The sequence below is a fragment of the Lampetra planeri genome, chromosome 28, assembly GCF_965212315.1.
Source record: "Lampetra planeri chromosome 28, kcLamPlan1.2.h2, whole genome shotgun sequence".
Taxonomy (NCBI): Eukaryota; Metazoa; Chordata; class Hyperoartia; order Petromyzontiformes; family Petromyzontidae; genus Lampetra; species Lampetra planeri.
Window position 1 is genome coordinate 8,181,261 of NC_136134.1, and position 15,859 is coordinate 8,197,119.

The 15,859-nt window shown below is 50.1% G+C and overlaps 1 protein-coding gene across 4 annotated transcripts in view; it reads right to left on the bottom strand.

The window, feature by feature from the left end:
- Positions 1-15,859, bottom strand: part of MECOM (MDS1 and EVI1 complex locus) — a 318,166-nt gene that overhangs the window by 7,420 nt on the left and 294,887 nt on the right. For all 4 annotated transcript variants that reach the window (XM_078607787.1, XM_078607785.1, XM_078607786.1 and 1 more), the window contains exons 12-14: positions 12,583-12,660; positions 9,988-10,145; positions 7,429-7,570 (exon numbers count right to left, since the gene is read on the bottom strand). In XM_078607787.1, coding sequence (XP_078463913.1) covers positions 7,429-7,570; positions 9,988-10,145; positions 12,583-12,660 — 378 coding nt within the window. The remainder of the gene's footprint in view (positions 1-7,428; positions 7,571-9,987; positions 10,146-12,582; positions 12,661-15,859) is intronic.

The window sequence follows — 15,859 nt, forward strand, 5'->3', positions numbered from 1 at the left end:
TAAGTATAAACTGATCCTAATGGGCTGCACGGGGACTGACCGACTTAATAATCTTCATGCCCTCACTCGCGATGCCGCTGCGGAGTAATGGTTTGCACGCTGGCCTCGCTATCCGGAGGTCGCCGGTTCAATTCAATCTCCCGGCAGCAGCAGCAGCAGTTGAGACAATGGGGCAAGTTTCTCATAATGACCGCCCGCCCCCCCGCCTCTGTCCATGCGGCAGTGTACCAGGGGTCCACCACAGTGAGTCGATCGGCAGTTTGCACGCGACGGGGTGAAATGAGAGGGTATTTTGACCAGGACGTTTTGGCAGCTTTGAAATCGTAACTTGTAGAAGGCCTTCCAGAATTTCCTCTAGTGGAGGGCCCGTCTGCCAGCAGTTGCATGAGCAAGCAATTGCAGGGCTGCTCCTTTACATTTCATAACGGCGCTCTTGCTCCTTGACTCGTGCTGTTGAATTGTATTTAACATTTCGCCATTACATCATCGTTCTAAGGTTTATGAAGAAAAAAAACCCAACAACGAACAGGACACATGACTAAACTTCCCCTTCCATTGTGCGCGTTGTGTCACCGTGAACGAGCGGACGATTGTGTGTCGGTAACGCCGCCCCCACCCCCCCCGCCTGTAACTTGGCCGCAACCCGTCACTCGGTGACAACGCAGGCGCCGACTTGAATCGGAGAGTCGTGATCGTAATTATCGGAATCGGAGCTTTCTCAAGAAGAAGAGAGAGCCGCGAGTTAAAGGGGGTACGGGGCAGGGGACGGCGGGGGGCGGGTGACATTTCTATTTCGGTCAGCAGACGTAGCACACGGCTGTATTGCAATTGGCGTCTCAGGGACAAATGCACGTCGCGTGATGTTGACGAGATGACACGTGCACGGCCAGCGATGTGTTATTTCTGTTGGCAAAGCTTAGTTACTGCAGCTACATACTATTAACACTCCTTCCCTTTATTAATGCTACCCCTATCCCCTCCCTTTGATGCTGCTAATCCTGCATAATGCACGGGCATAATGACTTTAAACCCCTCGCCAAACCTCCTACGCATCTCACAAGTAGTACTAATCGCATATCTGCATTTCCCATAAATATGCTAAATTCCTCTTGATATGCAAATTATTTTGTCAAGGCGCTCTTCGCCCCTCCATCCCAGCTTAAATAGTCGCTCCAAGCCTGGGGCTTGTCATTCAGACTCTGTCTCCTCGACAGACCTGTTCTCCACCTGAGGACGGCTATTTGCGTTGTGGCCGAAACGTCGTGAGAATTTGTTTTTATTATGTTTAATTTTTATTATTTTATTATTTCAATTCTACGTGACTTTACCGAAAGAACCAAGAAGAAAAAAAAAATCTTAGGAACTTGGTAAAAAAAAAATATGCACAACCACCGTCAACCATCGCCTTTGACCGGGAGGATTGCTCGATCTTTCTCCGCCGCGGCTGGAGCGCTCGCATCTGGAATTCCCTCCCTCACTCGGATGCCTACCGCTCAGACGCATTCCCTGTTCAAGTGCAGATTCGAGATGTTAAGCATCTATCGCTCTCTTTCCATAACGCCTCGGGTCTTCCTCTCGTGGTGCCTGTAGAATCGCGCCTAAAATACGTTTTTGCTGCAATTGTTTTAAAAACCCTCTTCAAACCATGCTCTTGGATGTGTCCGTTTCCCTCCTATTTGCACGGCATCTTGAGGTGCGGTCCCATTTGGACGCCTTGCAATCTATTTTGCATTGTCTCGGTAAAACTCGCACATTCTTACAATAATACTTTTCTGACGTGAAACTACCCCGCTCAGGGGAATTTATTTATTTATTTTGCTCCTGGCCCAGGAAAAAAGTTTCGTGGGGGGGTGTGGGAGGCGCCAAGGGGTACAGCATGGGCAGGCGTCGCACTAAAATGCGTGGAGTAGTCAAATCCTCATCAGCGGCAATCCGGTGTGACTGCAGCAAGGTCCAGTCTAGCGTGAGCGTGTTGTAGGATACGCCACGAGAAATAGGACCCCGCCCCTAAGCAGTGGCCCCTCATTTCAACCACTTCTCGGCTGAAATGAGGTCAATTATGGGCCCTCTTTAATGCTTCATGCTGCGTCACAGCAAGTAGCCAGAGGCCAAGAGCACGGCTTGCACGAGGATTGATAAAAGACCGAGAAAGAAGAAGAAAAAAAACCGACTTACTTTCTGTCCATTTGGCTCTGCTCCTCATTTGCGACCGGGGAAAATAATTTGCTCGGAAAAACGACACGGGGTAAAGTGTTCCAGACCTCGGGAAAAATGAGAGTGGATCTGTCTCAGTTGAGTGATTACCATTGTACACCGCAAAATTACTTTCGGTGGGTCCCGTCCCCTCTACTCTGCTGGATAAACCCATCCACCGCGACCGTCAGCTGTTTGGTTTATGAAATTGTTCTCGAAAGTAAATGCACCGCAAACGGTCGATGGGCTCTTGTTTTTTTTTTCTAAATATCACGTTTGATTTTTGTCGTTGTTTTAACGATCGCTTTTGATACACGCGCAGCATCCGTGCACGCAACAAGAAAAACAAACCGAGTGCTCGCGCTAAGTTGACCTATCTCGTAGAGCCATGAAAAGCCACGAATGTGGCAGATATCACACACATATATAAAAGAAAATAGAGAGGCAGAGATTGCTTACAATCTCTCGTGGGATCACAGCAAAGCAGTTGCGGGGGGGGCGGGGGGGGGACGGGGGGGCGAGGGGGGGCTAACTTGTAATTACAGTTTCGCTGAGCTAGCTGCCTGCAAAATGGGAACCGCGTGGCATGCGCTGGGACCCACTGATAATTACAGGGGACGGCGGTGGGGTTGGTGGGAGAAGGGGGAGGCGGCGGCGAGGGGGCAGAGGAGAGAGCAAAGCGGCGATGGCAGAGGCGGACAGCTTGATGGCGCGGTGGCGGGCGGAGGGGATGGAGGTGGGGGTCGGAGGGGGCATAGCGGTGGAGGAACGGCAAATTTTGGGCAGCATGGGTCAATGCGAGTCAACATTTTTTTTCCAAGAGGGGGGGGGGGGTGAGTGCGGGGTGGGGGGGTGGTCTTAAGTTTTGCAAGCAAGCAATTAATCATGGGTTGGTGGCTTGACAGGTGAGTCGCTAATCGAAGTTCCGCAGAGAGAGAGAGAGAGAACGAGAGAGAGTGAACGAACGCGAGTCGCTCTGGCCCGCTTCATCCTTGGTGCCGATTTCCATTCTGCTTTCACAGCAGGAATTTACAGCCGATTTGGCCGTTCTTCTTTCGTCTTCATTTAATTCTCCGATATGTTCCCTGAAAGTTCGGTCATCTAAATGTCGCGGTGTATTATGACAACGAGATAGAGATAATTTTTATTTTTCAACCATATATGAAATGCTAAAAGTGGCTTAGGAAATTGCCCCGAGATAAGCACCTATTCAGTAAAGCTGGCACTGCACGCCCACAATGTGGTGTTGTCTGAACATCACCAAGTCAACTTTGCCAATGTTCGCCCACTAAACTATACTTAGACGGAGTCAACTTAGTAGACACCCATGCCAGGATCAAAAACCCAACTGCAATTGGTGTTTCTCGTAGATTAAAATTCTAAAAGCTGCGTCAACTTGATGTGTGTACGTTGAACGTCTTTAGCACTGTGCGTAGCCAACCGTGCTAATCGGAAGTGCGGGGGAAGGACAACAAATTAAACACAAAGTAGTTGTAAAGAAATGGGTTTTAAATCTTGATTTAAAAAGTGCATAGCTCCAGTTGCTTCCTAATTATCGGAAGAGCGTTCCAAACGGCCACAGAAGCGCATCCGAAAGCCCGCGATACGGTGAACCATCTCCGTTCGATGGCTAGCCAAAATCCGCCGCTGCGAGGATGACCGGAGTTCGCGTGATGGTTTATGTGATCACAGCACGGGAGGCCCAGGACCGGTTCAAATCTCACTGCGCCACTGATGTTGGCCAGAGCCTGGGAATCGAACTCGGCCCACTGGGTTCATTTGTCAGTGTGGCTAAACCACCGCGCTCGACAAATAAAGACAAAGATCCCCCATACAGCCTGAACAGACTGTTGGGGCAAGTGCTATTAGCAAGCACCTAACGAAGGCCGGCACGGCAAACGACGGTGGTGCGTGGCCAACACCACGCCCGGCCGCCTTTGTCTCCCCAGTGGTGATGTTTGCACACCTCACCAGGTACTAATTTTTGAAGCTGAGTCGACCTAGGGAAGGCCCTGGACCGGTTCAGATAGTCGTCACTGGTGGTGGCCGTGAGCGGGAATCGAACTCGGGTCACCGGGTTCGTAGCGCAGCGTGCTTACCGTTACACTACTGTGCGTCTCCACAGACACACGCGCCCACACACACATACACACACACACATACGCAATTAACCCCAGGTCTTTGCGCTCCACGTTTGAAGTCCCGGCTCCTCTTAAGACAAGAATTGGACTGGGATTTGCGAGAGAGAATTATTATTTTTCCTACAAAAGACTTGAAGGTCTGTAACATCACTCATCATTACCGACCGGAGGAGGGATTGGCCGACAGGGAAGGTACGTTGCGTGCGATGTCTCCCTCGCCGCCGACGGCTAAAGCCTTTAACCGCGACACTGCCCAGGTCGTCCTTTCTCGTTTCCCTCGGCCAGGGCCTTTTCTTTTTGACATCGAAGTAATTTCCTGCAGTCATTAGCCTGGCAGGCAGACTAACGGGCTGAGAAGCAGACCGAAAAATTATTTACTTAAACTCCCCCCACCACCACCACCACCACCACCACCGCCTTCTCTGTCTTATCAGTCGCATTTGAGTTGTTGCCCGGGGCAGTACATGTTGGTCACAGATGTGGCCAGGAATGGGGGGGGGGCTTGTGGGCAGCTGGCTGAGAGTTGACAACTTAATTCCTTCGTAATGCCTCCTTGGATTGCGCGCCGTGGCACGGCGGGTTTTGTGAAAGGGGGCGCTCAGCGGGCATCACGCCGGGAGGAGGCCGACGGAACGCTGCCAACCCAACGGAATAATGAACCCCCGAGCGTTCCGCATCGCGCGGTTTCCTGCCGACGCGTGGATGCATGTGGCACGAGAGAAAATGGAGAGCTCATTAATGTGCCTGCCCCCAACAGTGTTTGTCCGTCCCGCGAACAACAATTCCCTTCTGCTTCTGAGATTAAACGCCGGCAGCAACGGGGTTTAACTTGGCGTTGGCGGGCGGGCGGGGGTTGGAGGGGAGCACACACCTCTGCTCAGAGGAGCACAAGTTTTGAAACTCTGGTCTCGTAACCCACGACGTGGTGTCCAGCCTCTCGGTGTCTGTCTGCGACCAAATCAGCTGCAATGTGACCGATCTCATCGGACCTCCTCCTGAAGCCAAGCGGGCCCGAGCCTGGATCGTGCTCGCACGAGCGACCCACCGTTGCACGCCCGGTCGCCGCGGGTGTCTGTGAGGCTATGATGTCGTCGGGGGAGGGACGGAGCAGCAAAATCCATCGCTGCGCTGCGAGTCTATGCTCCAAAGTCGATGCTCCCACACGCCCACCCCCCACCAACTCTCTCCCAACCATCACTAACGTGCCCCCCCCCCCTTCCCCGCCGCCATGACCCACTTAGTGTGGCAAAGCCCTTCATCCAGCAGTGGATTGACAAAAGGGCTGCACATGTACAATCAGTGCTTATCAATTAGCAGTTATGCGGAGCGTGTAATCCTGACATTGGGGTTCCGCAAATGGAAGGCCTCACAATCCACCATGGTGCCACCGTTCCAATCTTCTGTGTGTGTACGTATGCATATGCATTGAACTTCTTTCGCACCGTACGTAGCCAACCGTGGGGATCCAAATGCAGATCCGCTGCCGTAAACGTTGAATCGGTGTCCCTCTACAACTGCACGGGCTGTGTTTTTATTACCAATCGAAAGCTTAACAGCTTAATTTGCAATATGAGAATAGGTTTTACCCTTTCTGGCAATAAAACAGGTGTATTAGGATGTTAAAACACCAAACTGAAACCTTTTGCAAGGAATCGTGTCTGCGTTAACCACGTATACCTGTGACGAACATGCAAACAAAAAAAACATGCTCCGGTAGTACATGCCTAATTCCCATCTGAAGCGGTGAGACTGAACGTGGGAGAGAGGTGGCGCTGTAGTGGCTCGCGAGGACCCTAATTAACGGAACTTCGATTTAAAATCCCCGCATCAGCAGCCGCTGCACTCGTGAATGGGAAGGACTGGCCGATGTGGGCCCCCGAGGGCCCGGAGTTGGAAGTTTCCAGGTTAGTCTATTACGTACGGCGCTGGGCAAGAGTGATGGCGCGTGTTATTTAGGTGGCTGTGCGGCTCAAGGGGTATTATGCCATTCGCTGAGCCAGCACCACGGAGGAACATGCTGAGAATCTCGGCGCTCCCCACCCGCGGTAAAACGGAGTTCTCATCTACGGCACGTTCGCACGGGGTCCCACCTTGGTCACCGGTGATTGTACGACTGAGGGTTTTGTGATAAACTTTCGCGTTAAAATTCAGTCGAGCCAGCCAGGGCCATTAGCAACACATCCATCAGCCCGAAGCCTTACGTGGCCACTACACGGAGAGACCACTGTGAGGTCGACGGTTACGATGAACCCTCAAAGGATACCGGTATTGTTGTCACTGCTTTGTAGTTCCACGTTCAGAAGTGTGGTTCTGCTGTCTTCTCATATTCTAGCACTGGACAATGCTCCCAAAGCCTAATCGGTAAAAAAAAAATACAAAAACCCTACATTTGTGTGAAGCTATCATGCACGTAATGGCGAGAGGCCTTTGCTAGTCTACAACATGCGTGGCCCTGAATTTGGATAATCTCGTAGGATCTCACAAGCTACGCGGGGTTGAAACCTGGTTGAGTAACGACCACGGCATGCCAGGTGTTGTAAGCTTGTATGTATGTTGCCGAACGTGCCAATTCGAGGTGCAAAGAGTTGGCGAGTTGGTTGAGGAGATGCCAGGATGGCATTGGATCCTGGAATGTGTGCAGTGGGCAGAGGTCGCAAACGGGTTTTGATTCCTTACCCGTACCCGGCCGCACCAGGGTCGCAAACAGGTACCTGTACCCGTACCCTACCTGATACCCGGCTACCCGTACCCGGACGGGTATCGTGTAGGGTACGGGGACGGGTACCCGATTGCGACCTCTGGGATGAAGCCATGTTGCAGGCGCGGGTGGGTTGATTCTAGGAACTTGAATTGTGAGAAGAGACAAGACGTTGGGAAATGAGTGACAAACGGTTACTCACCAGTGACTCACGGCCTACCCGTACACGTGCCCGGCCGCACCAGGGTCGCAAACGGGTAGCCGGGTATCGGGTAGGGTACGGGTATCGGGTACCCGGTTGCGACCTCTGGCAGTGGGGTGGTGCGGGGCTTTTTCCGAGGGCTCCAGTGGGGGGCTGCGTGCAATGGGGCCGAAGAGGGTGGGGGGGTTACTTACGTGGGTGGCTCTGTGCCAGGGAGAGCGTTCGACTCCTCCGTGCTGCTGATGAAGTTGCGGATCTCGGTGAAGTACGAATCCTCCTTGTCCTCCAGCAGCGAGCTGTTCTCCAGCTCCGAGTTGGGAGACGAGCCGGCCGTTCCTGAAAAAGTAAATTGGGCAAGAATGCGTTGTTAAAAAAAAAAACGCTTCTATTAACAAGTGGTGGGGGATGCTGCTTTGGCGTAATTGGTTGGTGGCACCGGTATTGCAACGGGGCAAGTTTCTAAAATCCCACCTCCCCCAACCCCCCCCCCCCACAACCGATGCCCACCCAGCAGTGAATATGGGTTTCACCACAGGGCAGGTCTTGTGCGGTGTGGGTAAAATGTGGGTACTATCGTCTCTTCCAAGACGTCTACCACGACTATACTAAAAACTATTTTTTATTTTACCGGGTAAGGCCCACTGAGCTATGTGGCTCTTTCTCAGGAGTGACCTGGCCACAAATGATAGCTCGGCGAAGTGGCTGATCACGTGGGCACTTATTGCTGCCAAATGCTCTGAACGCACGTTGATTCTCAACGTGGAGGGAAAAAAACCGAAGGACCTGGAAAAAAATCCACACGACCACGGGGCGAGAGACACGCAAACTCCAAACATACAGGCATCACGATTGGGATCGAACCTACGACCGCCCGCCTGCATACCAGGCGAGGTAGTTAACATCTCGCCACTGTGGCGCCCCTTGTCACCGTGGAAGAGTAAGTTAAATAACCTTCAGGAAGATCTCCCTCGAGTGGAGGTCCTTCTGCTAGCAGTGGCGTGAGCTCGGAAATTACAGGGCAGCACCTTTATCTCTTTTACTTATACGGATTCGTGATGAGCAGCGTAAGAATTGAGTCGTGATCCCCGCATCGTGGGAATTAATAGCATCGCCAAGAAAGAGGGTAATGTTTGTCCCTCCCCCCCACACCCTCCTGTCAATAGCAAGCCATTATATAAGGCAGAGCCTCCATCAGAGATAGCGACACGCTTATGTCTGCAGAGACACACATCCACAAACCCATACGCCCATACGTGTGAACACAACATGGGTTCGAGCCACTGTGCACTCGGTGAGCCAAAGGAACTCCCCTGCTAATGCTCCAGGAGTAGCCGCGTAATTCGCCGCAGCTTTCCCGAGCTTGTACGCCGATATTGCACCGAGCATGAAAATGCCACGGAGCTGCCAAGTTTTGCCGAGCGCAAATTAATGGAACAGATGTGGCGCGTCGCAGACATTTAAAATGTAAGAGCTGGTGAATAAGAACCGTGCAGTGGGTCCCGGGGACAGTCGCGAGGGTAATTCGGCAAGCTCGGAAGCGACGCCACCAATTGGGGGAGTGGGGGGGGGGGGAACGTTGACCTCCCTCACGGCGAAATTTTATTGGACTGGCAGGGTTGTATTGCTCGGCCGGTGCGAAACAAATTAAACGAAGAACAGCGGTGGCAAAATGGGAGTCCTTCCCACCCCCCACCACCCCTTCCCCTTGTGCCACGCTCTCTCCGGGAGACAACGGTCAGAAGTGGTGGTTACGGTCGTCGACCGGTGAAGCTGCAGCTCCATGAGTCGCCCTCAATCGCCGTTCTTGCCAAGTCACGAACGAGCAACTCGCAGGGAACCCCGGCGTTAACAACCGCGCGCGATGCCGAATGGAAAGCGACTCCAGATGCGAGAGAGGTCATCGTCCCTGGGGGATGATCTGCAGGACGATGATGATGATGACGACGATGACGATGGCCATGCTCTCCAGATTATAAGACGCTACGGAAAGAATGACTCGCCCCAATCTGGTGCGAAGTTGTATACACGCGCCCTACCAGATTATCGGAAGTACACCACTCAACTCTTTATTTTTCAAGTGGAGGGGAAAAAGAGTTTTTTCTAATCCAAGGAAGGAGACTGTAAATGTCACCTGTCGAGACTGACGAGACTTGAAATATACATAGTCATGTTTATCTCAATTACATATGTATACAGGATTCACTGGCTCGAATAATAAAATTTGATAGTGATACATGTTTGGGGCAAGGCCAGTCTAATAATAGCAATAATAATCTATTTATCTAGGTTAGTCTCACAAAGTCTGCAGACTCTTCTAGGGGGGGGCGGGGTGGGGAGTCTGCATTGGAATGTTTTGTTGAATCAAAATTTGGACACGTGGGAAGAAACCCTCCATACCTGGAGACAACCCACTGGCACGAGGAGATTATAAACACTCGCACCTCCGCACAGGTAACATTGAAGAATCCGTCGCGTGCACCGCCACATCGCAGGCAACGCCTGGCACCGCATTCCCCAGCTAGTCTCCCAACCCTGCCTGGCTGCCCAAGATCTGACAATATCTGGGAGCGTTCAGGGTAATTTGCTTGCATGCTGGCAGGCGAACGGGCGGGCAAATGGGCGGGCGGGCAAGCGGGCGTATGATCGCGTACTTTTTTATTGTTACCAACGCACGGACGCAGCGAATCGCGCGCGGACCACGTGTGACCCCCCCCCCCGTGTGCCCCCCTCTCCCCACGTGCGCCCCCTCTCACCGGCGAGGTGCTTCTTGAGGTGGCGGTCGAGGTTGGTCTGCTGCCCGAAGCAGCGGTTGCACAGGTTGCACTTGAAGGGCTTCTCCTTGTTGTGGATGTTGCGCACGTGGCGCTGCAGGTTCGACGAGATGCTGAACGAGCGCTCGCAGTATTTGCACCTGCCGGCGAAGAGAAGCATACACGCACGCACCATGTTAAGCCTGCTGCTATTCTGCCAGGTGGATGGGGCGCCACGGTGGCTATGAGATGTTAACTCCCTCGCCTGGTATACAGGAGGTCGTGAGTTCAATCCCGACCCTGACGCCTGCTGCTGTATATTTGGAGTTTGCGTGTATCTCTTCCCGTGGTTGCGTGGATTTTTACTCCGGGTCCTCCATTTTTTCCCTGCACATTTAGAATGAACGTGCATTTGGAGTATTTGGTTTGCTTTGAATTTCCACACGATCAGCCACTTCGTTGAGCTGTCGTTTGTTGCCAAGTCGCTTCTGAAAAAGACCTACAGTATATATAGCTCAGTGGGCCCTACCTGGTAAAATGAACATAGTTTAGTTTTTAGTTTCAGTGACGGAAGTCATCACATTCATCGGCAACTCTTCGCGTGTGTGGCCTTCGAATAAAATGTAAATATATAACAGGTGACGTTTCAGGCAATGGCCACTTTCATCTTCTTCTTCTGGTTCATTCAGACGCTGTCTTTCCGACAGACCTGTTCTTCACCTGAGGACGGCTGCTTGCGTTGTGGCCGAAACGTCATGAGAATTGTATTATGTTTTATTTGTATTATTTTATTATCTCCCTTCTACGTGACTTTACCGAAAGAACCAAGAAGATGAATCCCTGCAGTCACGAAAACTTTAAATCGCTTTCATCTTCTTTATAGCACATGTCTTATCAGTAGGGTTGTTAAACGATAACCGGTAAACCGTAACAGGTCATCATGAACGGTTTCCGAAAGTCAGAAACCGATAGTAACCGCTTCCAGTGAAAGGTGATTGAACGAACGCGCTGATCGCTTAACCTGCCATGCAGGGAGAGGAACTGGAACTGGCGACCTCCTAGGATGCAGGTCCAGTGCACGAACCATTCCAGCTCTGTGGCAGCTCCCTTCGTTGATTTGGACATTTCTATATATGGAGCAATGAAGGTCGCTGGTTCTTACGGGATTTTTCTGTGACTGCTAACCCATGCGAACCCCATAGAACGTGGCAGCTGCTCAGATGTTTTTTTCTCCATGTGCCTCTTGCCTACGTCACATCAACTCTCCTCGCATAAATCCATAAACCGACATAGCGACCCACGAACTTACAATCCATCTCGCTGCTGCACATGTGCTGAACTCATCGCTCCAACTTCGCAAGAGTCTATTCTCTTGGGCACATTCTCTCCTTCTGGCTTCTGTTCCATCACTAGCCTCGTCTATCGATCATTATTACCTCCACCGATCAGTCCTGCCCCAGAACCACTTGCTTTCCTGAATGAGGAATTATGGATGTCTCCGATTTTGTACTGAATCCCTGATCCACTCAAGCTTTCTCCTCCGTACGTATTCTATTTGTATTCCAAAGAACGCAAGTCGACGCACTTGTCTCTACGTTTTTTCAGATGTTTGTCCCATTTCCCATCATCTTTTTCCCTTTTTACTTGCGATGCATGCATCGCAGCGGTTGCTATATCCACAATTGTTTAGTTATAAAAAAAAAAAAATGTTTGTTAATATTGGCGCCTCCCCCCCTCCCCCATAATAACGAGTCATTGAATTTGAAGACACTATTCAAAAAACGTATGCCAAGAAGAGAGAGGATAAAAATAAATATATGATAAAAAAAAAATTATACCCACAGAACTGGTTACGGTCGACCAGGACCAAGATGTTAAAAAAACACAAAAGAGGAAAAAAAAAAGATTTAGTGAAAAACTATTAAAAACGTGTCGATGTAGGTATGACTCGTGCCCCCCCCCCTACCCCCCCGAGGTCAGCTGCTTTGGCGTTTCACAACATGCTTCTCATAACCGAGAAGCGGAAAAAAAAAAGCCGCACACATTCCACATGTAATTATTTATATGGATTACCTGTCCGTCCCACAAGTAATTGAACACGATCGTTTTTGACACGCTCAGCAAGATCTGGACGTTTCGAGAATAGGCGGCCGGTGACAGTGGCAGGTTTCTCTTTGTGTTTTATTTTATTTTTCCATTCGGCTGCGGCATTTTCAATTTCTCACGGAGGTGACAGGAAAGCGGCCGGGGTCTGTGCCAGGAGTCGGTGACTTTTAATTTCTTTTTTTTTTTCGCGCTCAATCGTGGCGTAAGCCTCGGCACCATTTTGATTAAACGATTTTTTTTCGTTTCTCCCTTCCCTCCCCCTGCCGGATTGTAGAGGGCCCGCCGATGCGGCGAATTGCCGATGTTGATCACAACCCGAAAGGACGTCAAGAATCTGATAATTTTCCAAAGAACAACGGCCGGCGAGGAGGCGTCTGCGATGGATTCCTCCTTTGGTGCCGAGTCTCGGCCAACTGTCGTTCACCGCGGGAAACGTGGCGGCTCTCAAAGATGTTTTAGACGTGCGCGTCGAGGCGATACGGCTTGACTTACTTGTACGGTTGCTCCCCCGTGTGGGTTCTCAGATGGCGCGTCAAGTTGGCAGATCTTGGGAATATCTTTCCGCAGTATCTGAAAAAGAAATGGGGAGAAGAAAACGTGTTTTAGATTTACGCGAAGCGTCGTATTCATTCTAATGTCGGCAAGAATGCGTGATTCTGAGGTAGACCATTTAAGATGATAATTTTATTTTGTAGAGCGTCATTCATGCAATTGCATCCCGCAACGCTGCACATCAATTAGCCAGTCCCTTACATAGATAATACAAAAACAAAACCCCACTACTTAGAAAATAAAAACTAAAAGATGAATACATAAGTAATAAGATGAAAAAAATGCACGTAACAAGAAAATAATCATCACAGATAAAATAAATAAAAATAAATAAATCCATTTGTTCTCCATACCCCAGACCACAATCCCGACATTTTGCCGATTTAGGAGAACCTACACACGATGGGTGGTGGAGTGGCCAAACAGTTATGAGCCAGTTGGACCAAACTATAAAAAAGGCCTCATCAGTAATTTTCTATACTTTGCCTTCCTGTTGTGTTTTTTTAATTGTTTTGTTGTAGTAACGTTCTGACCCGCCCCTACTGGACACCAGTGAAAACAAGCTTCTGAGGTCAAATGGTAAACAATGTCCGATTCTTCGCTGAGTCTCAAGACTCACTTCCAGGAGGGTCCTGCACATTTTTTCGCAGTAGACTGCCAAAGCTCCTCTGTGTGATCCCAAATGAGTAATTTTCAGGTCACATTGCCGGGTTTAAAATTAATAACGAAGATGGAACGTCTCACCTCGTTATTGTAAACGATGCTTGCTATGCGTGTAACTATGCATCGATTCATTGACCTAAAATTCATTCTCACAAATCTTGCATGTGAATAGCGATTATTTACTATGTTTGCAAATCGTATGGTAATGTTGCATTCGGGCGAATGGAGCCAACAAAACTGTAGAAACGAGACGAACCGAATTCAAACAAACATTCAAAGTGGACAAAAAATAATCTGGTCGCAAATCCAGCTGTGATCCCAGATCTATGACAATGCAATTAACCCCTGGTGGGAGTTGAAATCGTCACGTGCCTCATGACACCATTCATAATAAAGGTTTTTTGAGTTAGATCACGTAAGTATAAACGTGTCGATTTAAAGCTTTCGTGACTGCATGGATTCATCTTCTTGGTTATTTCGGTAAAGTCACGTAGAATGGAAATAATAAAATAATAAAACATAATAAAATAATTCTCACGACGTTTCGGCCACAACGCAAGCAGCCGTCCTCAAGTGAAGACCAGGTCTGTCGGGGAGACAGCGTCTGAATCTCCCCAACAGACCTGTTCTTCACCTGAGGACGGCTGCTTGCGTTGTGGCCGAAACGTCGTGAGAATTGTATTTTATTATGTTTTATTTTTATTATTTTATTACTTCCCTTCTACGTGACTTTACCGAAAGAACCAAGAAGATATAAACGTGTCGTAACCCTCCACCACCCGACACATTTATTCTTGCGCTATTCTAACCAAAAAAAAAAACTTCAATATGAATAATACTGGTCGTGAAGAGCCTACGTGTTCAACCTCGTGATGCCGCGCGCGATTCACTTCAGAACCCCAACACACTCCACTGTGGACACAGTGTGGGTTTTTCGCAAGTGGCGTGAACTGCAGCTCGTAGGACACTGCTCGCTGCAGCAGTGGTGGTGGGGCACCCGCCGGAATCGTAAACGTTTGAAATCGCTGCTGTGAAAAATAAGAGTGGGTTTTTATCCTTACTGGCAAACACCAAATAGATGCCTTTTGCAAGGAATGAAGTCTGTGGTAACCACACAGTACTTGTGGTGAACATGCAAGCAAACCATGCTCTGATATAAGCGTTGTCTTTGAAACTGATTGGCCTACACCAGAGACAGCCATCTTCATGGCCTAGTCCAGGGGTCGGCAACCTACGGCTCCGGAGCCGCATGCGGCTCTTTACGGGCTGCTTCTTGACGATATGTACGTATGTACATAGATGCATTGCGGCTCTTGAAATACTGAATTTTGTACCGAATTGGAAAGAAATGGCTCTTCTTGTTATTTTGGTTGCCGACCCCTGGCCTAGTCTCACCAGTGTCAGACCAGAGAACATCAAATGAACAGTACAAAGACAATGCCACTCTCAGAACGTTTATAGCTTGGGGTGAGCAGCTATATCATGGGACCTTTTTGCCAGTAGCAAAGTATGAAAAATAAGAATAGGTTTCACCTAAAATGCCTGTTCTTATTTTTCATACTTTGATACTGGCAAAGAAGGTCCCACGTTTGAAAACTCTCTTTGCATTGCTCCACACGACGATGGTTTTCCCACATTAGCGGCTTTCGCGCGTTTTTTTTTTTGGCCCCCGCGCATGCACACACGCCGCGGAATTTAAGCACTCGCAGACGCAAATCCTCATGCTCGCGTGCCCGCTGCGAAACCAGACCGGCTGCGTACGTGTGAACTCTTTTGGAAAATAGAAGAAGAAGAAAAAAAATTACCCAGGGCTATAACCCCCTTGGGAGAGGCCCGCATTTTTTTTGTTGGTAACGTTTTGAGCCGCGCGCGTGTTTTTTGTTGTTTTTAAACACGAAAGTCGGCGGGTTCGACGCCGCTTTCTTGTCAAAACGTTGCAACGCTGGTTATGGCTCCCGCGGAAGTACGCGACGCGTCGGCTCCTAAAGCCCCGCCGCCCGCGGTGGTGCGTGGGCAGTTGGCGACGAGCGTTAAGCACCGTGCCGCCCACCCACCCCCCCCTAGATGTTTAGCGTCGGGAGAAGGGGACTCTTCGCAGAGGCGTGGCTAGGGGGGGGGCAGGGGGGTACATATGTCCCCAGGCGCCAAGGTAAAGGGGCACCGAAATGAGGCTTACAACGTCACATTATAACTTATTGCGGCGGGCGCGGCAGCCTGAAACTACTGCACAAAACTACACCTCAACCTAAAAGTTTATATATCCCGCCACACACAGCCTGCATGTCATGTAATTACATTTTGGTATGTGGTTAAACGGGGGGGGCGCCACCAATTGTATAGTTCGTCCCCGGGCGCGAAATATCCTAGCTACGCCACTGACTCTTCGTGCACGCGACGCTGTTCTCGCGACTTGACAACGATTCGCGATTATTCAAGTGAACCGTAGAATATGGACGGTGGGGCGGGCGGGGGGAGGCGGCAGCGGCGAGAAGTGACACCGGCCTTAATCGAAAGTGACGGGCCAACTCCTGTCGCGCACGGCAAGCAAATAAAC